We start from the raw sequence: 21,523 nt of genomic DNA on the forward strand, positions 1-21,523 counted from the left end.
ATGCTGTAAACTGAACCTGGATTCATCCGAAAAAATGACGTTTAGCCATTCGTGCACCCAGATTCGTCGTTGAGTACACCATCGCAGGCGCTGCTGTCTCTGATGCAGCGTCAAGGGTAACCGCAGCCCTGGTCTCTGAGCTGATAGCCCATGCTGCTGCAAACGTCGTCGAACTGTTCGTGCAGATGGTTGTTGTCTTGCAAACGTCCCCATTTGTTGACTCAGGGATCGAGACGTCGGTGCACGATCCGTTACAGCCAAGCTGATAAGATGGCTGTCATCTCGACTGCTAGTGATACGAGGCCGTTGGGATCCAGCACGGCGTTCCGTATAACCCTCCTGAACCCACCGATTCCATATTCTGCTAACAGTCATTGGATCTCAACCAACGCGAGTAGTAATGTCGCGAGATGATAAACCGCAATTGCGATAGGCTACAATCCGACCTTTATCAAAGTAGGAAACGTGATGGTACGCATTTATCCTCCTTACACGAGGCATCACAACAACGTTTCACCAGGCAACGCCGGTCAACTGCTGTTTGTGTATGAGAAATCGGTTGGGAACTTTCCTCATGTCAGCACGTTGTAGGTGTTGCCACCGGCGCCAACCTTGTGTGAATGCTCTGAAAAGCTAATCATTTGCATATCACAGCATCTTCTTCCTGTCGGTTAAATTTCGCGTCTGTAGCACGTCATCTTCGTGGTGTAGCAATTTTAATGTCCAGTAGTGTAGGCTTTACCAAAGCAGGGCTGCAAAACTGACGGCGGAGGGCTGAGCACCAAGCAGGCAATAATCACTAATCCAGAGCAGCACACACAAGAGTCACTGGCCGGAATGTGTGTCATAGAAATGCCAAAGGATGTTCATCTTTAGAAAGAAAGTGGCAGATCTTCGATCATGCATGCAGACAAGCCAGGCTAATGTACACTCACACTACCCATCAAGTGGCTGGTAAACCGCAATAACTGGCGGAAAGCTCTATAACAGGACTGCACACAGCGTGGCAAATTTCACGCGTGCATGGTGTGCGGGTCGCGTATCAGCCACGTGTGGGCCAAGGCCCAGCCTGTCACTTGGCTTTCCTCCTTCCTTCTCGGAGGTACCTGGAGCAGCGCCATATTTCATTTAGAATTGCGGTGCGGTATTTTTCGGTGGGCATAGCCACTGAGTTGTGGAGAATCGTGGTGTCAGCGCTATTTACCCTTCGCTGATTGTTCGTGATACGAAGGACATTCACAGGTCCAGAGGCTGTTTGCGCAAAGAGAGGCATTCTAGCGATCTACCGTCCCAGGCCTTTACTATGAATGGCAACGACAATGGAGAGGGATGCGAATTATCTGTTCGCATAAGCGACGGGTACAGCTCATTTGCTATGAAGCTTCATAACAATACCATGCAGAAAGAAATTTAAAGATTCAGTTGACAACGGAAGAGCAAAAAGATACAATGATCAACAGACGGTATTTATTGTTCTGTACATTAAGAAGTACTTTGTGATAAATTCACAGACTTGGAGAACGCGAAGAAACTGGTGGCATGCATAATATCCCATTGTCTGTTGCTACAGGTTTGAATGGAACTGAACGAAGAGTATGGGAGACTTCATATAACATTGCAAAGTGCATTGGCTAAGTCAGGGGGCATGCCTGGAACGATTTTTCGTTTTAAAACTTGCTATTGTTGAATTTATGAATGAAAAACGAATGAAGAAACGAAAATTAGAACATCTGGAATGGATTGCAGACTTCGTATTTTAAGTGGACTTGATAGTACACTGTCTATCGTAAGATATTGTTAGGTAATTTCTTTCTGATTCGCTACGGATGCATTTAAAAAGAAAATTGCATTGTAGAAGGCATAAATTCTCACAAAGAAAGTCAAGTTCCTTAAGCTCACTGGCTTCAAAGGAAACATGCAGTTTGAAGCACTCATTGTGGCCTTCAAATAATTACACGGATAGTTTTATAAAGGTTTACATCTGTTTTCAAAGTGTTGTCGAGATCAAAAATGGCTCTGAGCACTATGGGACTTAACATCTATGGTCATCAGTCCCCTAGAACTTAAGAACTACCCAAAACTAACTAACCTAAGGACATCACACAACACCCAGCCATCACGAGGCAGAGAAAATCCCTGACCCCGCCGGGAATCGAACAAGGGAACCCGGGCGTGGGAATTGTCGAGATCGTTTGGCATTTCAGCTGAAAGGGCACCTATGCATGTGCAGATGTAACTGACTGACCTGCAAGGTAATTCCAGTTTTAATGACAATTTTTTTAGTTAAACCTGTCTAGAACGTCTACATTGCTTGCCTCAGGTACATTATCCTTTCCCCATAATGAGGTTGCAAAAGTGCTACAATATTTCGATCAACTTATTTGCGTGAAAAACCTTTTCTCGATTATGAAACTAAGTCATGATTTCGTGGCAACTTGAGTGCAAAATTCTGTAAAATTCTCTGCATCTGCCCATATGCTGACAGTTTGTCCCAGATAAAAATTATGTCTTCATCTCACCAAAAATGATTAAATAATACTTGAAACTTACTTTGATTGTGAGTTTTGTTGTTGAGGAATGTGAAATATAAAACCAAGTCACATGCAGTGCAACAGCACTGCCATTTAAGTGTGGCATGCACGCAGTATTCTCCTCTTTCCCTTCCTCACGCTCAGACAGTGTGGCATGTCAGTAAGGGAAATGTGCAGCGACACGGAGCTCTTTGGCACACGTAACCGTGTACGGCACACGAATCAAAATCTTTGCTGTCCCTGCTCTATACCAACAGCACCACTACACGGAGCCTTCTGCTGGAACATGCGCGTACTGGGAAATCTGGTCACACTAACCCAAAAACGACTACGCTGTGTCATGCGTCATCCTCTCTGAGACCCCTGACAAGCCTCTGCTTGACTGTCCACTCCACGGTTCTTCGCCAGAGAGCGCTAGTTCCCAGATACCCAAAGATGGTGCTCCAGTTCACCGGATACGAGGCATCGACCTCGCCACACAGCTCAGAAATACAGTACTGGCCATTAAATTTGTTACACCACGAAGATGACGTGCTACAGACGCGAAATTTAACCGACAGGAAGAAGATGCTGTCATATGCAAATGATTAGCTTTTCAGGGCATTCACACAAGCCGGCCGGGGTGGCCGAGCGGTTCTAGGCGCTACAGTCTGGAACCGCGCGACCGCTAGGGTCGCAGGTTCGAATCCTGCCTCGGGAATGGATGTGTGTGGTGTCCTTAGGTAAGTTAGGTTTAAGTAGTTCTAAGTTCTAGGGGACTGATGACCTCAGAAGTTACGTCCCATAGTGCTCAGAGCCATTTTAACCATTTTGAACCATTCACACACGGTTGGCACGGGTGGTGACACCTACAACGTGCTGACATGAGGAAAGTTTCCAACCGATTTCTCAAACACAAACAGCAGTTGATCGGCGTTGCCTGGTGAAACGTTATTGTGATGCCTCGCGTAAGGCGGAGAAAAATGCGTACCATCACGTTTCCGACTTTGATAAAAGACGGATTGTAGCCTATCGCGATTGCGGTTTATCGTATCGCGACACTGCTGCTCGCGTTGGTCGAGATCCAATGACTGTTAGCAGAATATTGAATCGGTGAGTTCAGGAGGGTAATACGGAACGCAGTGCTGCATCCCAACGGCCTCGTATCACTATCAATCAAGATTAGAGTCATCTTATCCGCATGGCTGTAACGGATCTTGTAGCCACGTCTCGATCCCTGAGTCAACAGATGCGGACGTTTGCAAGGCAACAACCATCTACACGAACACTTCGACGACGTTTACAGCAGCATGGTCTATCAGTTCGGAGACCATGTCTGCGTTTACCCTTGACGCTGCATCAGAGACAGGAGCGCCTACGATGGTGTACTCAACGACGAACCTGGGTGCACGAATGACAAAACGTCATTTTTTCGGATCAATCCAGGTTTTGTTTACAGAATGGTCGCATCCGTGTTTGACGACATCGCGGTGAACGCCCATTGAAAGCGTGTATTCGTCATCGCCATACTGGCGTATCACCTGGCGTGATGGTATGGGGTGCCATTGGTTACACGTATCGATCACCTCTTGTTCGCACTGACGGCACTTTGAACAGTGGACGTTACATTTCAGATGTGTTACGACCCGTGGCTCTACCCTTCATTCGATCCCTGCGAAACCCTACTGTTCAGCAGGATAATGCACGACCGCATGTTGCAGGTCCTGTACGGGCCTCTTTGGGTACAGGAAATGTTTGACTGTTGCCTTGGCCAGCTCATTTTCCAGATCTATCACCAATTGTAAACGTCTGGTCAATGGTAGCCGAGCAACTGGCTGCTCACAATACGCCAGTCACTACTCTTGATGGACTGTGGTATCGTGTTGAAGCTGCATGGGCAGCTGTACATGTACACGCCATCCAAGCTCTGTTGACTCAATTCCCAGGCGTATCAAGGCTTTTATTACTTGCCAGAGGTGGTTGTTCCGGGTACTGACTTCTCAGGATCTATGCACCTAAATTGCGTGAAAATCTAATGAGATGTCAGTTCTAGTATAATATATTTGTCCAATGAATACCCGCTTATCACCTGTATTTCTTCTTGGTGTAGCAATTTTAATGGCCAGTAGTTTTCCCGTGACCAGCAGCGTCGCCCGCTTTGTCCCCGCCAGAACTGGTCTGGGAACACGACGGCGGCGCCTCACCTCTCGCGGTCCCTGCGCTGCTCCCTGCGCGCCTGCCCCGGCCCCAGTTCCTTCTGCTGCTCCTGCTGCTGGCGCCTCTTGCTGCCCCCGTGGTGTCGCTGGCTGCCCGGCTTTCGCAGGATGCCGGAGCCGCGCCGCGCCACGCAGATGCGGCCCGCCGTGTACGCGAACAGGCACAGGTTCGACACCAGCAGCAGCGCCATCGGCCCGTAGAAGTACAGCAGCGTCGCCGGCTTCCCTGGAACCACAACGGCCACAGCCTCCCGTGTCACAAAGAATAAGATTTGCTGTAGATTTGCAAGAGCCGTACACTATCTGATCAAAAGTATGCAGACAACTATTAATAGACATTAGCATGGGGTGCGTCCATCCTCCGCTTTTATGCCTGCTTGATCTCTGATGGAGACACATTGAATGAGGTGTGTGAATGTCTGTGATGACTGACAGCCCATTCTTTCTCATTCTTCCTGTAATGACACTTCATCGGACGAGAACTGAAAATAAAAAATTAGCTCCAAAATCTCAAAGATTTCCCCAAAACAAGTTCCAAATTTCATGAAAAATGAACAAGCAAACAAATTCCAGTTAACACTATTGTTTGGATATTAACCAGTTTTTGTGACGGCTCCCTAACCCAAGGTCCTCAGCGGTACTTTTGGGGCAGCCACCACAAATTGTATAAAGCGTGGGTAGTGACCAGGATGTAGCTATGTCTGTTGGCCGAAAAATATTTAATGAGAAGTATTGGGCCAGCTAGAATGAAGAGATAACTTATCTTTATTTCTGACGAAACGTGCGCCAGCAATACAAGTCCAAGTAACATCCAAGAGTAATCCGTGTACTGAGCCTAGTCGAATACAATAGCAAATATCACACTGCAATGGCTGCGCTATAAACTCCAAGAAAGGCCAGCAATAGACAATCGACAATAGACTGTCCGTCTCGGGGCCAGCGCTCCTCGTTATATCCAAAAGGCAGAGGGCGCTGCGGACCCGAGCTCAGCCATGGCGCGACCTCTTCCGTCGGCGGTAACGCCCTGAGACGCCGACGGCCGCGACAGGAACTGTGGCCAGCTATGTCACGGTCAGGGAGCGCGTGCGCGAGTTGGTTGGTTGGTTGGGTCCGTGGATACAACACCCGTAATTGAATCAGGAATCTAATACTTGGTAATTTATTAACATACGAAAGAGAGATAGGATTCCAGTAAAATCAAACTCAAAATTCAAAATCATAGTAAATCGCAAAATCATTATAATTAAAATTCGCTTAGTAGAACCAACGTTCCCAAAGAATACTCCGTGTGAGTACTCTTTGAGATTCGTGAGTAATGGCTAAGGATAATTCAATCCATTGTCACTACGTTACGAGAGTTAGCCGAAGCAGGCCATACTTTTGAATGCTCGTATATGTAGGCGCAATTAGATTGTTTTTTCAGAATTGATCATTGCGATCTACTATGACGCAGTGAAACGATACTTTGACTTCAAATGTTACGTTTTTTTTAAGTCCGATAGAGGACTTGCATATATTAGACAGAAGTGACTTTCAATTAGATAACGTGAAATTAACACTATTTAGGAAGTGAACACAGATAGACAATTTCATACGTAATAACTAATGGACTAAGGAACTTGGCGATAGTTACGAAGCATATAATTTATAATTCCCCCAACACCTGGGAAAGCTTGTTCCTCACGGCTCTGTTAGGAAGTGACTAATATTGTGTAATAAAGCAGCATATCGTGTCAAATCGCGCATTTATCATTCAAGTTTTACAATATTATTTATAGAGATAACGTGCTGCGATATTATTTGACTGAAGCGCTCGGCGTTTGTACAGAAACTCCTCGACGTTAGGAATTAATAACACTGTTACGACTGATTATAGATTTGAGATTACAACCAGTCTATAGGGAATTTGGTGTCGCTGGAACTAATTTGAACTTATCATTAATATTTAAATAGCAACTGATAAACCATCGATTATAAACGATTTAATTACGACATTTGGTGAGGTAAATATCTCGCACATGTCGCGAATTCACTTCATCAATGTTCTGTTTGTAACGTCGATACCGATACATAAGAAATAACAATCTCATTGCTCTACCGAGAAGGTAATGAATTATTACAATGAAGATCCTAAGAAACTGGTACACCTGCCTGATGTCGTGTAGGGCCCCCGCGGGCACGCAGAAGTACTGACTTGGTAGAAAATCCTAAGAAATTTTGGACTTATGCCAAAGCGGTAGGTGGATCAAAACAAAATGTTCAGACACTCTGTGACCAAAATTGTACTGAAACAGAGGATGACAGACTAAAGGCCGAAATACTAAATGTCTTTTTCCAAAGCTGTTTCACAGAGGAAGACTGCACTGTAGTTCCTTCTCTAGATTGTCGCACAGATGACAAAATGGTAGATATCGAAATAGACGACAGAGGAATCGAGAAACAATTAAAATCGCTCAAAAGAGGAAAGGCCGCTGGACCTATGGGATACCAGTTCGATTTTACACAGAGTACGCCCCCATTCTTGCAGCGGTGTACCGTAGGTCTCTAGAAGAGCCCAGCGTTCCAAAGGATTGGAAAAGGGCACAGGTCATCCCCGTTTTCAAGAAGAGATGTCGAACAGATGTGCAGAACTATAGACCTATATCTCTAACGTCGATCAGTTGTAGAATTTTGGAACACGTATTATGTTTGAGTATAATGACTTTTCTGGAAACTAGAAATCTGCTCTGTAGGAATCAGCATGGGTTTTGAAAAAGACGATCGTGTGAAACCCAGCTCGCGCTATTCGTCCACGAGACTCAGAGGGCCATAGACACCGGTTCCCAGGTAGATGCCGTGTTCTTGACTTCCGCAATGCGTTCGATACAGTTCCCCACAGTCGTTTAATGAACAAAGTTAGAGCATACTGACTATCAGACCAATTGTGTGATTGGATTGAAGAGTTCCTAGATAACAGAACGCAGCATGTCATTCTCAATGGAGAGAAGTCTTCCGAAGTAAGAGTGATTTCAGGTGTACCACAGGGGAGTGTCGTAGGACCGTTGCTATTCACAATATACATAAATGACCTTGTGGATGACACTGAGGCTTTTTGCGGATGATGATGTGGTATATCGAGAGGTTGTAACAATGGAAAATTGTACTGAAATGCAGGAGGATCTGCAGCGAATCGATGCATGGTGCAGGGAATGGCAATTGAATCTCAATGTAGACAAGTGTAATGTTCTGCGAATACATGGAAAGAAACCTCCCATATCATTTAGCTACAATATAGCAGGTCAGCAACTTGAAGCAGTTAATTCCATAAATTATCTGGGAGTACGCATTAGAAGTGATTTAAAATGGAATGATCATATAAAGTTGATCGTCGATAAAGCAGATGCCAGACTGAGATTCATTGGAAGAATGCTAAGGACATGCAATCCGAAAACGAAGGAAGTAGGTTACAGTACGCTTGTTCGGCCACTGCTTGAATACTGCTCAGCAGTGTGGGATCCGTACCAGATAGGGTTGATAGAAGAGATAGAGAAGATCCAACGGAGAGGAGCGCGCTTCGTTACAGGATCATTTAGTAATCGCGAAAGCGCTACGGAGATGATAGATAAACTCCAGTGGAAGACTCTGCAGGAGAGACGCTCAGTAACTCGGTACGGGCTTTTGTTGAAGTTTCGAGAACATACCTTCACCGAGGAGTCAAGCAGTATATTGCACTCTCCTACGTATATCTCGCGAAGAGACCATGAGGATAAAATCAGAGGGAGTAGAGCCCACACAGAGGCATACCGACAATCCTTCTTTCCACGAACAATACGAGACTGGAATAGAAGGGAGAACCGATAGAGGTACTCAAGGTACCCTCCGCCACATACCGTCAAATGGCTTGCGGAGTATGAATGTAGATGTAGATGTAGACGTGCCGCAACACGACGTGGCGTGGACTCGACTAATGTCTGAAGTAGTGCTGGAGGGAATAGACACCAAGAATCCTGCAGGGCTGTCCATAAATCCGTGAGAGTACGAAGGGGTGAACATCTCTTTTGAACAGCATGTTGCAAGGCTTCCCAGACATGCTCAATAATGTTCATGTCTGGGGAGTTTGGTGGCCATCGGAAGTGTTTAAACTCAGAAGAGTATTTCTGAAGCCATTCTGTAGCAATTGTGGATGTGAGGGGTGTCGCATTGTCCTGCTGAAATTGTGCAAGTGCGTCGGAATGCACAATGGACATGAATGGATACAGGTAACCAGACAGGATGCTTACGTATGCGTCACCTGTCAGGGTAGTATCTAGACGTATCAGGTTTTAAGGCGGCATGTAGGTCTGCTCCGGTAAACTGAAAGGTCGGCCGAACGAAGGAAGTGAGTAGGAGCAGGAAAAGGCAAAACACGTCGGTACTGCTTGTCAAATGATAGATGTTTACTATAGGCAAAAACTAGTTGATAAACGGTTACATAACTGTGCAATGAGGTGCGAAGTGTCCCGGCCGTCTGCTCTTGATGAAATTGGCAGAATCTAGAGCGGAGCTCGTAGAGCTCTCCCGCTACAGCTAGAGTGCGCTGTCGTCGGTGTCTGTCGTAGTGCCAACTTTGCAACTTGTATTTAAGCCGTGGCATCTTAGCTATCAATACCACATCAGGGATCCCATATCATTCCATCTGCACAGGCCCCACACCATCACAGAGCATCCAGCAGCTTGAACAGTCCCCTGCTGACATGCAGGGTCCATGGGTTCATGAAGTTGTCCCCACATCCGTACACATCCATCCACTCGATACAATTTGAAACGAGACTTGTCCGACCAGGCAACATGTTTCCAGTCACCAACAGTCCAATGACGGACCCAAACGAGGCGTAAAGCTTTGTGTCGTGCAGTCATCAAGGGTGCATGAGTGGGCCTTCAGGTCCGAAAGCCCAGGTCGATGATGTTTCGTTGAATGATTCGCACGCTGACGCTTGTCGATGGCCCAGTATTGAAATCTGCAGCAGTTTGCGGACGAGTTGCACTCCTGTCACGCTGAACGATTGTCTTCAGTCGTCGTCGGTCCCGTTGTTGCAGGATCTTTTTCCGGCCGCGGTTATGTCGGAGATTTGTTGTTTTACTGGATTCCTGATGCTCACGGTACACTGGTGAAATGGTCGTACGAGAGAGTCCCCACTTCATCGCTACGTCAGAGATGCTGTGTCCCATCGGTCGTGCTCCGACCATAGCACCACGCTGAAACTCACTTCAACCTTGATAACCTGCCATTGTAGCAGCATTTCTCTATCTGTCAACTGCGCCAGACACTTGTCGTCTTGCCGACCGCAGCGCCGTACATTCTCTGTTTACATATCTCTCTATTTGAATATGCATGCCTATACCAGTTTCTTTGGCGCTTCAATCTACACTCCTGGAAATGGAAAAAAGAACAAATTGACACCGGTGTGTCAGACCCACAATACTTGCTCCGGACACTGCGAGAGGGCTGTACAAGCAATGATCACACGCACGGCACAGCGGACACACCAGGAACCGCGGTGTTGGCCGTCGAATGGCGCTAGCTGCGCAGCATTTGTGCACCGCCGCCGTCAGTGTCAGCCAGTTTGCCGTGGCATACGGAGCTCCATCGCAGTCTTTAACACTGGTAGCATGCCGCGACAGCGTGGACGTGAACCGTATGTGCAGTTGACGGACTTTGAGCGAGGGCGTATAGTGGGCATGCGGGAGGCCGGGTGGACGTACCGCCGAATTGCTCAACACGTGGGGCGTGAGGTCTCCACAGTACATCGATGTTGTCGCCAGTGGTCGGCGGAAGGTGCACGTGCCCGTCGACCTGGGACCGGACCGCAGCGACGCACGGATGCACGCCAAGACCGTAGGATCCTACGCAGTGCCGTAGGGGACCGCACCGCCACTTCCCAGCAAATTAGGGACACTGTTGCTCCTGGGGTATCGGCGAGGACCATTCGCAACCGTCTCCATGAAGCTGGGCTACGGTCCCGCACACCGTTAGGCCGTCTTCCGCTCACGCCCCAACATCGTGCAGCCCGCCTCCAGTGGTGTCGCGACAGGCGTGAATGGAGGGACGAATGGAGACGTGTCGTCTTCAGCGATGAGAGTCGCTTCTGCCTTGGTGCCAATGATGGTCGTATGCGTGTTTGGCGCCGTGCAGGTGAGCGCCACAATCAGGACTGCATACGACCGAGGCACACAGGGCCAACACCCGGCATCATGGTGTGGGGAGCGATCTCCTACACTGGCCGTACACCACTGGTGATCGTCGAGGGGACACTGACTAGTGCACGGTACATCCAAACCGTCATCGAACCCATCGTTCTACCATTCCTAGACCGGCAAGGGAACTTGCTGTTCCAACAGGACAATGCACGTCCGCATGTATCCCGTGCCACCCAACGTGCTGTAGAAGGTGTAAGTCAACTACCCTGGCCAGCAAGATCTCCGGATCTGTCCCCCATTGAGCATGTTTGGGACTGGATGAAGCGTCGTCTCACGCGGTCTGCACGTCCAGCACGAACGCTGGTCCAACTGAGGCGCCAGGTGGAAATGGCATGGCAAGACATTCCACAGGACTACATCCAGCATCTCTACGATCGTCTCCATGGGAGAATAGCAGCCTGCATTGCTGCGAAAGGTGGATATACACTGTACTAGTGCCGACATTGTGCATGCTCTGTTGCCTGTGTCTATGTGCCTGTGGTTCTGTCAGTGTGATCATGTGATGTATCTGACCCCAGGAATGTGTCAATAAAGTTTCCCCTTCCTGGGACAATGAATTCACGGTGTTCTTATTTCAATTTCCAGGAGTGTATTTATTTACTAACATTACAGCCTTGGTAACTATGGTGGGTCGTTTGCTGCTAAAAATTAGTAACAAGTTGCATACAGACTCTTCGTATTTTTCTAGAAATTCTCTTAGCGCTGTTATTTTTCTTATCTTTTAAATAATGACATTGTTAATTTAAAATATGTGCTGCATAAAGTACAATCTGGAAAATGAAAAATCTTTACTTTATTCTTAGGAAGAAATAATAGAATAGAGGAAAGATATAGATGATAAAAGAGGTCTATTTACCTGGCCATTTCAAGAGGGACGGCTTCAATAAACAGTTAGAGCCTGTCTCACCCGAGTTAGCGTATTCTATTGTACTATGGTTACAACTGTATGTACTTAGGTGGCGAGATTAACTCTATGTGGTTTGTGTATGAGGTTTAACCGTAGTATTTGTAATTACAATTCCTTCGGCTGTAAGTGGGAGAGGAGCTCTGTGGACGGCGACCTCGAGCCTCGTCTCTCCGAAAGGCACTTCTTATCTACATTGTGCTTTCATCTTTGTGTAGTTAAGTATTATGATACTTCATATGTATGTTTATACACAATGTTATAAAATTCACATGTTTTACGATTAGCATCTTATACAGTTTACATATTAACAAATTACATGTTTGAAATAATGATCCAAAAAAATTAAGAATTACTTGTTTTACTCTGTACAAACAGGAAAATTCGTCGTTTAATATTTTATTACTAACTTATTACTTGTAGTTTTGTTACAGTCATGTGATCTTTTTTTTTTTTAATCTTATGGGACTTAACTGCTATGGTCATCAGTCTCTAAGCTCACACACTACTTAACCTAAATTATCCTAAGGACAAACACACACACCCATGCCCGAGGGAGGACTCGAACCTCCGCTGGGACCAGCCGCACAGTCCATGACTGCAGCGCCTTAGACCGCTCGAGTCATGTGATCTGCTGCTATGTCTTATATGTGTCTGTATCTGATAAAACTGGTGTGCTCGTGTCATCATCTGTTCCCATATCAGTGTTTGAATCTCTGTGGTTCCATGCATCATCTTGAGGTGTAGGGTTTGCGTCAGGTCGAGATTTTGTATATGCTCGTTGCTGAATGTAAGTCTGGTGAAGAGTACTTGATATTTCATCAGTAATCCGGTTAGGCATGCAACATTTATCTGGGTCTCTTAATAATTGCTCTATTTCTTCGATTTCTGTCATCGGTGTTATGTGTGTGTGTGAGCCCCACATTTTTGTGTTATGTGGTCCGGGGATGCCTGTTCCCCACATTAAAATGAATCACTTGCGGTTCAGCTGTGTAGGGCGAGGGCCATGGCCCCCCAGTAAATGTACCATACCGAGACTTGGGTGAACATGTATGATCCTCAGACGTTCCTGGATATTCGGGAAGAAGGAGAAGACCCGACGATCCTTGTCGCATGTTTCCTACTTTTCTCTTTGCCATGTCTCAATCTTCCAGAGATTTAATTCGTGTTTTTTTTTTAAATATGCTCCTCTGTTATCTCGTGTACCTTGACTAGTTTTCTCCGTTAGCTCTGAGAAATACACCTCTTTGTCCACGCCTCACAGCGGTTTTGTATGTCGTGAGTGACATCCGATGTGACCAGGCACTTGCTGCGAAGCACGTAAGAGACTCAAAGAGGGTTGTGTGATACATTCGCAGCATCTTCAATGGTAGTCTGTAGTGAGCTGAGTTAAGCGTGGCAACATCGTGCGTTAGTCTTCTCGCTTTTTCAGTTGTAAGTCTTACGTGCTCGTTGAATGATAACCGTTCGCCAAGTATATGGCTAGGTATCTTGTTGTCATTTTTCTCTGCATGCTAGTGTTGTTGAGCGTAATGCTGGGATTCCTCTGCAGTGCCCCTTTGATCAGCAAATATACTGTTTTGTTTGCTGCAATCGTGAGCTTGTTATTGCTGCACCAGTTACTTATATTTACAGAGAGTTGTAAAGCCTGGCTTTCGAGCTGCGCTCTCCAGTTCGCGGTTATTACTACTGGCAAGCCGTCGGCATAGACTCGTAGACTCCTATACCCTGAATCCTATTATCTTCGTCCAGATTATTTAGGTCTGGTTCTACGGCAGTATCCCAGAAAACTGGCCCATATATTAAACTTTGTGGGCATCCTTTAGTTAATTCCTTGATAACCATTTATTTTCCTGCTTTTCATTGGGATGCCCTATCTTTGTAGTAGCCGAGTAAGCCATTGCATAGGACTATTGGTATCTGCATCTCTCGTAGCCTTGTCAACAAGACAGGCCACCAGTGACTATCGAAGGCGCCGGCTGTGTCTATTGCTACTGCTATTGTGTATTTTTCTTGCGTGTCCTGTATTATTTCCAGCATGCCGTTAACTGTGTCGTCTACTGAGCTTTTGGGTCTGAAATCATACTAATGTGGACTAAGGCCGAACAGTGTGCCTGTAGTGGATTACAGAGCAGTCTCTCACGTACCTTAGCCAAAAGGTTCAAGAGGCAGACGGGCCTGTAAGTCTTTGGGTTTGTTGGGTCCCGACCCTCTGATTTTTTGATGATTACTATGTTCCAGCATTAGTCCGCAGCTCGTGGTCTTGCGGTAGCGTTCTCGCTTTCCGCGCACGGGGTCCTGGGTTCGATTCCCGGTGGGGACACGGATTTTTCCTGCCTTGAGATGACTGGGTGTTGTTGTGTCGTCTTCATCATCATTATTCATCCCTAATACGGTCGGAGGAAGGCAATGGCAAGCCACTGGGACCTTGCCTAGTACGGCGGTGCGGGTCTCCGGTATCGTCCCCTTCGCTCCTCAGAGTATGGAACCTCATCATCATCACTATGTTCCATACGGCGGGGATCCTACCTTGCAGCGATGCTTCATTCAGTATCTCTGTCAAGAAAGTGGTGATCTGTACGACTGTATTTTCCTAGTGTATGCCATCTTGACAAGGGGTCTTCTTATTCTTTACCTTTTTAGTTGCTAACGCTACCTCTTTTTGGGCAAATTGGACAGTAACAGGTTCTTTTGTGTAGGTATCATCCATTTGTTTTATAAATTTGTGTGATGTCGCTAGTCATTCGTCTTTTTGCCATCAGGGAGAAGCTTGTTCAGTATGTACTCTGCAGAACGTCTCTAGCCCCCTGCATAGTGCCGTTTGTGTGCCAAAGAGTTGGCAGTACTGTCGGCGTCTTTACCTTAACTGTTAAGGTTCCCCCCATACATTTCTTTGTATCTGAGTTTTAATGGAATTGTTCCAGAGATCCCACCTTGTCTTGTATAGTTAAGTTTTACGTATTTGCTTTGCATAGCCGTGTAGTTCCAGTATTACTTCCCTGTCTTGTGCTGTGTTGGCCACTGGGATCTGGAGTGGAGTCGATGTTTTAACTCACCCCAGAGGTTTTGGGTTCAGGTCAGTCCATTTCAGAATGTTATGGTCCGCTAATCGTTGCCTCACAGATGCTGTTTTATGGCTGGGTGCATTTTCATGCTGATATAAACACTGATCCGCTCTGAACTGTTCCTCTACTGTGCGCAGAACACAGTGCAGTAAAATGTGTTCATATCCTTCCGCATTAAGCGTTTTCTTGAACAAAGTAAGTGGCTACAACATAACCACGAAAAGCTCCTGCATACACCTCGTCCGTACTTCGCTGTTTCCACAACACACGACGGCAGGTTCATTGACACAGCTCGCGCTGAACCCCTCTTGCTTCGGCCAACGTCCGGCACCACGTGGTCGGCCTGTCGATCGGCCCTCGCCCGCCGCCGCCGACGTTCTCCAGGAATTCCCCAAGCCAAACCCTTCCATCGGACTGCCACAACATACAGCGTGATTCATTATTCCAAAATAACTCGTTTCACTGTCCAGTGACGTCGCTATTTAGACCACCTCAAGTTTCACACAGCACTGACTACAGAAATGAGTGGCTAATGAGGAGCTGATCGACCACTGTACCCCAGACTAAGCACAGTTGTCGTGCTAGCTGGAGTACTCGTACGGCCTTGGAACTCACGAGTGATTGTCCCGCAAATTTCATCAACCTTCTTTTCAACCATCCTCCACGGTGCTCAACAGTCCCTGTCCGTAAGTACATGAGGTCTAGCTGGCCTCGGTGTAGCTGCGGTGATTTTCTCGTGTTTTCACTTCACGATCACATCACTGACAGCCAACATGTGCAGCTTTAGTAGGCTTAAATGTGCCTCATAGATTTCTTGCTCACCTTGCATGCACTGACTATGCACGTTCGAACACTAAGCTCTCCTGATCGACCCACTCTGGTGTTACTGCTGCCCTACTCACAGCACAACACCCACTGCCTCCTTTTATACCGGTGGGTTAGCCTACCATGTCATCTTGCGGTCATTTCCGCATTATATAGTAGTGACTGGACATTTTTGACCAGATAGTGTATTTTCCATGTTCTAGGCACGGAACACTCAGCGAGCACATTACTTTCAACAATGGAGTTTGTTTCACTCAGATGTTCCAGTAAATTCTTTAATGGATAAGTGGTTTTCGACTGATAAGTCATTATCGACAGCTATATAAAAAGTGAGAACAGTATACAATGCACACTGCGACGGAATTATTCTTTGCGTGTTAATTTATCTTTTAACTTAATCAGAAATACATAAATTTGATATGTGCATAAATGTTGTACGAGGGGCGTTTGAAACGTCTGTGCAAAAATAAAAACTACTGACGTTTTTGGGGTAAACCTTTTTTATTTTTCGACTTAGTCTCCTTTTAGACTTATACACTTCGTCCAACGCTGTTCTAATTTCTTGATCCCTTCCGAATAATAGGAATTGTCCAAGTCTGCGAAATAGCTGTTAGTTGCTGCAACCACCTCCTCGTTCGAGTAAAATCTTTGTCCCACCAGCCATTTCTTCAAATTGAGGAACAAATAGTAGTCCGAGGGAGCCAAGTCTGGATAATAGGGGGGATGTGAAACGAGTTGGAATCCTATTATCATTAATTTTGTGACCACAACTGCTGAGGTGTGTGCTGGTGCATTGTCGTGATGGAAACGGACTTTTCTGCGGTCCAATCACCCGCCTTTCTCTTGCAACTCGGTTTTCAAACGGTCCAATAACGATGAATAATATGCACCTGTAATAGTTTTACCCTTTTCAGATACTCGATGAGGATTATCCCTTGCGAATCCCAAAAGAGAGTCGTCGTAAACTTTCCGGTCGAAGAAGTGGTTTTCGCGTTTTTTTGTGCAGATTCTCCCTTGGTAACCCATTGTTTAGATTGTTGTTTGGTCTCAGGAGTATAGTAATGTATCCATATTTCATGCACAGTGACGAAACGACGCTTAAAATCCTGTGAATTCTTCCTGAGCAGCTGCAAACCATCCTTGCAACACTTCGCACGATTGCGTTTTTGGTCAAGCGTGAGCAATCGCAGACCCGATCTTGCGGATAGCTTTCTCATGTCCAAATGCTTATGCAAAATATTATATACCCGTTCATTCGAGATGCCCACAGCACTAGCAATCTCAGGCACCTTAACTCTTCTGTCATCCATCACCATATCATGGATTTTATCAATGACTCCTGGAGTCGTAATCTCCACAGGGCGTCCAGAACGTGCAGCATCACTTGTCCCCATATGATCAATCCGAAAATTTTGAAACCACTTAAAAAATGTTCTAGTCGAAGGTGTAGAGTCACCGTAATGTTTATCAAGCTTCTCTTTAGTCTCCTAAGGCGTTTTGCATTTCAAAAAGTAATGGTTAATTACCACACGAAATTCTTTTTCGTCCAGTTTTTGACAATCACTCGACTTCTTGATTAACATTAACGCCAAACACAAAGAAATAGACCAGTATTGCTGAAACGTGGTGTGCGTTCTTTCCAAAGATGCTACCAACTAAACATGACCTCGATACGTGCCGGTGGTGCCATCTCTCGGCCTTTGCACGGACTTTTCAATGCCCCTCGTATATGTTTTGTAAATTAATATCAGTCTATAAACAGAGGAACAGGGAGGTGGAGGAAGGTCCACAGTGAAGCCAAGAGACGAGAAATTGCGTTTGCCGCACTGCTTGATAGAACTATACGTGATAAGCACAAAAAGATACGGTGGAGACACTAAAAGGCTGTCATCAGTGTGGAAAGTGCTGTGAGGTATTCTGAAAGTATTTGTATGGAGTGTAGCCATGCATGGAAGTGAAACGTGGACGATAAATAGTTTGGACAAGAAGAGAATAGAAACTTTCGAAATGTGGTGCTACAGAAGAATGCTGAAGATTAGATGGGTAGATCACATAACTGATGAGGAGATACTGAATAGAATTGGGTAGAAGAGAAATTGTGGCACAACTTGACTAGAAGAATGGATCGCTTGGTAGGACGTATTCTGAGGCAATTTAGTATTGGAGGGCAGCGTGGAGGGTAAAATCGTAGAGGGAGACCAAGAGATGAATACACTAAACAAATTCAGAAGGATGTTGGTTGTAGTAGGTACTGGGAGATGAAGAAGCTTGGACAGGATAGAGTAGCATGGAGAGTGGCATCAAACCAGTCTCTGGACTGAAGACCACAACAACAACAATGAAAAGGACGTTTTTATTACTTTCCTCTACAGACCGTAGTTACACCTCCTCTACTTCTAATTTTTCCTAGTCTGTTTTCCAGGAATCCACAGTTCACAGCCATACCATAAAGCACTCCTAATAAATGACTTGACCATTTTTCCTCTTTCTATTCGTATATTAAGGGGCTGTAAATTGATACATTATTTTTATTTGTTAATTCACACTCATCCTTCTTTTAATACAAGTTGTGGGAGTAAAATAAAAATTCTGTCAGTATTCAAAGAAATCGGTGGAGAAAGGACACTGATTGACACCATATGTGCAAGAAACACTGGAATGTTTTCCTAAAAAAGGAAAGAATTTGGGAAGAAAATCAAGTAGCCGGCGCAGAACATCAATAGTGCAGAGTGTGGTCACTGTAACAAACTGTAAAATCTACAGTAACATGGCATAAATGGCAAAGAGTTCCCAGGGTAAACTTTAGCTACACTGTGTATTTGGTTACTTAAACGTAAACAAGAAATAACTTTGTATGAAATGTCATTTATGTAAGTAGTGTTGTGGAACAGACACTATGTGCAGTTGGTTAAATTTTGAGGACATGTTGAATTCAGTGTGACTCATAACCAAGAAACGATAGCCCAATTATTACATGAAAAGTGGATGTGCGATCTATACTAATTTGTTTTGCGAATTTTGTGCCCAGACTGACAGGACATCTTCAAGTAGAGTATGGTACATGTATTTGAATTTTAGAAACTGAAGAATTACACTGATTCATTCCTAATCTGACAGACATCAATAATTAAAAAAAAACGAGGAGTCGTCATGCTGGTAGGAGCAACGTGAGGGAAGAGAGGGTGGGGCCAGAGATTGCCGCAGCGCTCGCCATCTGCAAAAGCCATCAGGTAGGAGCTGTTTCCTTGCGTGGTACACCTGCGAAAAACTATTGACACCAGATGTGAACAAAAATAAACTGTGTTGCGTGTACATTCATAGTATTTTGAACCAAGATAGATTGACGCACTTCCATCTCTTATAAAACGAGCTATTAATTTTGAAGGCGAAATTATACGAACGCTTCTTATATTGACTTGGTTAAAGTGAAGTGCTGTGGTTGAAAAGTATCGAATCTCATACCAAGAAATTTTCCAAAAGCATTATTCATGGCTGTAAGTCAATGATAATATTAAAAAAAAATCAGCAATGAACGTTGATTGAAGAGCCCTAAATGCAAAACCAAGGCACTGAAAAACCTGCTGCAAGTTAACGATAAAATTTTTTAATAATTAACAATAAACTCTTTAACGGCGTGTAGCATTGCAGTTTTTCTAGATGAAACTGTTTCCTATTATGAAATTGTACATGTTTCAGTACTGTGTATTTGGATGAATATAGAAGTGTTGTTGTGAATTCAGTTTTACCCCGTAGTAAAGATTAACAACTAGAAGACAATAGTATCGAAGGAAACCACAGTTATAACATATAAGGACATTACGTTAAGATACTAAATAAGTATCTAACTACATTAAACATTCCACAAAAGTAATACCATAGGTACGTTTTGACCCATGGCTGCATCAGAAGAACACGCTTTGTTCGTAAGAGTACTTTATTGCAGGTAACGTATATTAAATTTTTGACAATATTATGAAATGGATAGATTTCTACTTTCCATATAGCGGACACGCTTAATCGCAGATAGGCACGTCAAAAAGACTGTCAAACAAGTAAGCGTTTAGTCAGAAAGGCTTTCATCGGAAGTAGACAACATACACATGCACACTCACGCAAACGCAACTCACAGACACGACCACAGTCTCTGGCTGCCAACGTTGGAAATCGAACCCGGGTGTCCTGCCTCCTAGGCAGGTGCGTTAGTCACGGAACAACCTTGACACAGCGGTTCACACAGCTGCCCGGATTAGCCTGGTACGCATCCCTCCTCGATCCAAATACTCACTGCCGCCCCAGTCTACTTTAAATTCTCCCTTACACACAAAAACAGAATTGCCGAGGCTCTCCATGTTCTGCAATAGCATTTCAGCTTCTAACGTAACTGGGGGATCCATCTTGAAACACAGGTGTAGGTACTTATACAAATGAAATTAACTTCAAGTAGACTGGGGCGGTAGTGAGAATTTGTTACTGTGTTATGAAAGACACTGTGTAATTCCTTCATGACTGTTTGTTCTTTATATATATCTACTATTAATCACAATAAATTCGATACATTGATTTGCCAAAGAAACTGTCATATGCATGCGTATTCAAATACAGAAATGCAAACAGGCAGAATACGGTGCTGCTGTCGGCAACACCTATATAAGACAACAAGTGTCTGGCGGAGTTGTTAGATCGGTTACTGCTGCGGTGAGTTTGAAAGTGGTGTTATAGTCGGCGCACGAGCGATGGGACACAGCATCTCCGAGGTAGCGATGACTTGGGGATTTTCCCGTACAACCACTTCACGAGCGTACCGTGAATATCAGGAATCCGGAAAACATCAGATCTCCGACATCACTGCGGCCGTAAAAAGAGACCAACGACAACTGAAGAGAATCGATCAACGCGACAGAAGTGCAATCTTTCCGCAAATTACTGTAGATTTCAATGCTGGGTTATCTACAAGAGTCAGTGTCCTAACCATTCAACGAAACATCATCGATATGGGCTTTCGAGGCCGAATTCACACTCGTGCACCCTTGAAGACTGCACGACACAAAGCTTTGCGCCTCACCTGGGTCCGTCAACACCGACATTTGACTGTTGATGACTGGAAACATGTACAGAGCGGATGGACGTGTACAGATATGGAGACAACCTCATGAATCCATGGATCCTGCATGTCAGCAAAGGACTGTGCAAGCTGGTGGACCCTCTCAATGGTGTGGGGCGTGTACAGTTGGAGTGATATGGGAGCCCTGATACGTCTAGATACGACTCTGACACGTGACACGTACGTAAGCAACCTGTCTGATCAACTGCATCCATTCATGTCCTTGTGAATTCCGACGAACTTGGGCAATTTCAGCGTGATAATGCGACACCCCTTACTTCCAGGAACACTCTTCTGAGCTTAAACACTTCCGCTGGCTACCAAACACTCCAGACATGAAAATTCCTGAGCATATTTGGGATGCCTTGCAAAGTGCTGTTCAAAAGAGATGTCCACCCCCTCGTACTCTTACGGAATTATGGACAGCCCTGCAGGATTCATGGTGTCTATTGCCTCCAGCACTACTTCAGACACTAGTCGAGTCCATGCCACGTCGTGTTGCGGCACTTCTGCGTGGTCGTGTATATTTATTTCGTCGTAACGCTGCTTTTATACTGATTTCAACTACTGTAATTTTTCAAAAGTGTAGTCCTTTATGAAATTGAAAACAATGCTTGATTCAACACTTACATTATTCTAACTGTGAGTATCGCTATCTCTCCCGATTATCGATAGATGGAGAGACT

General features: G+C 45.2%; 1 protein-coding gene across 1 annotated transcript in view; it reads right to left on the reverse strand.

Moving 5' to 3' along the window:
- LOC126204058 (probable G-protein coupled receptor Mth-like 3) overlaps positions 1-21,523 on the reverse strand; it is a 754,641-nt gene that overhangs the window by 43,578 nt on the left and 689,540 nt on the right. The window contains exon 10 of the mRNA XM_049938481.1: positions 4,715-4,952. Coding sequence (XP_049794438.1) covers positions 4,715-4,952 — 238 coding nt within the window. The remainder of the gene's footprint in view (positions 1-4,714; positions 4,953-21,523) is intronic.

The sequence above is a fragment of the Schistocerca nitens genome, chromosome 9 (genome assembly GCF_023898315.1).
Source record: "Schistocerca nitens isolate TAMUIC-IGC-003100 chromosome 9, iqSchNite1.1, whole genome shotgun sequence".
Classification (NCBI taxonomy): domain Eukaryota; kingdom Metazoa; phylum Arthropoda; class Insecta; order Orthoptera; family Acrididae; genus Schistocerca; species Schistocerca nitens.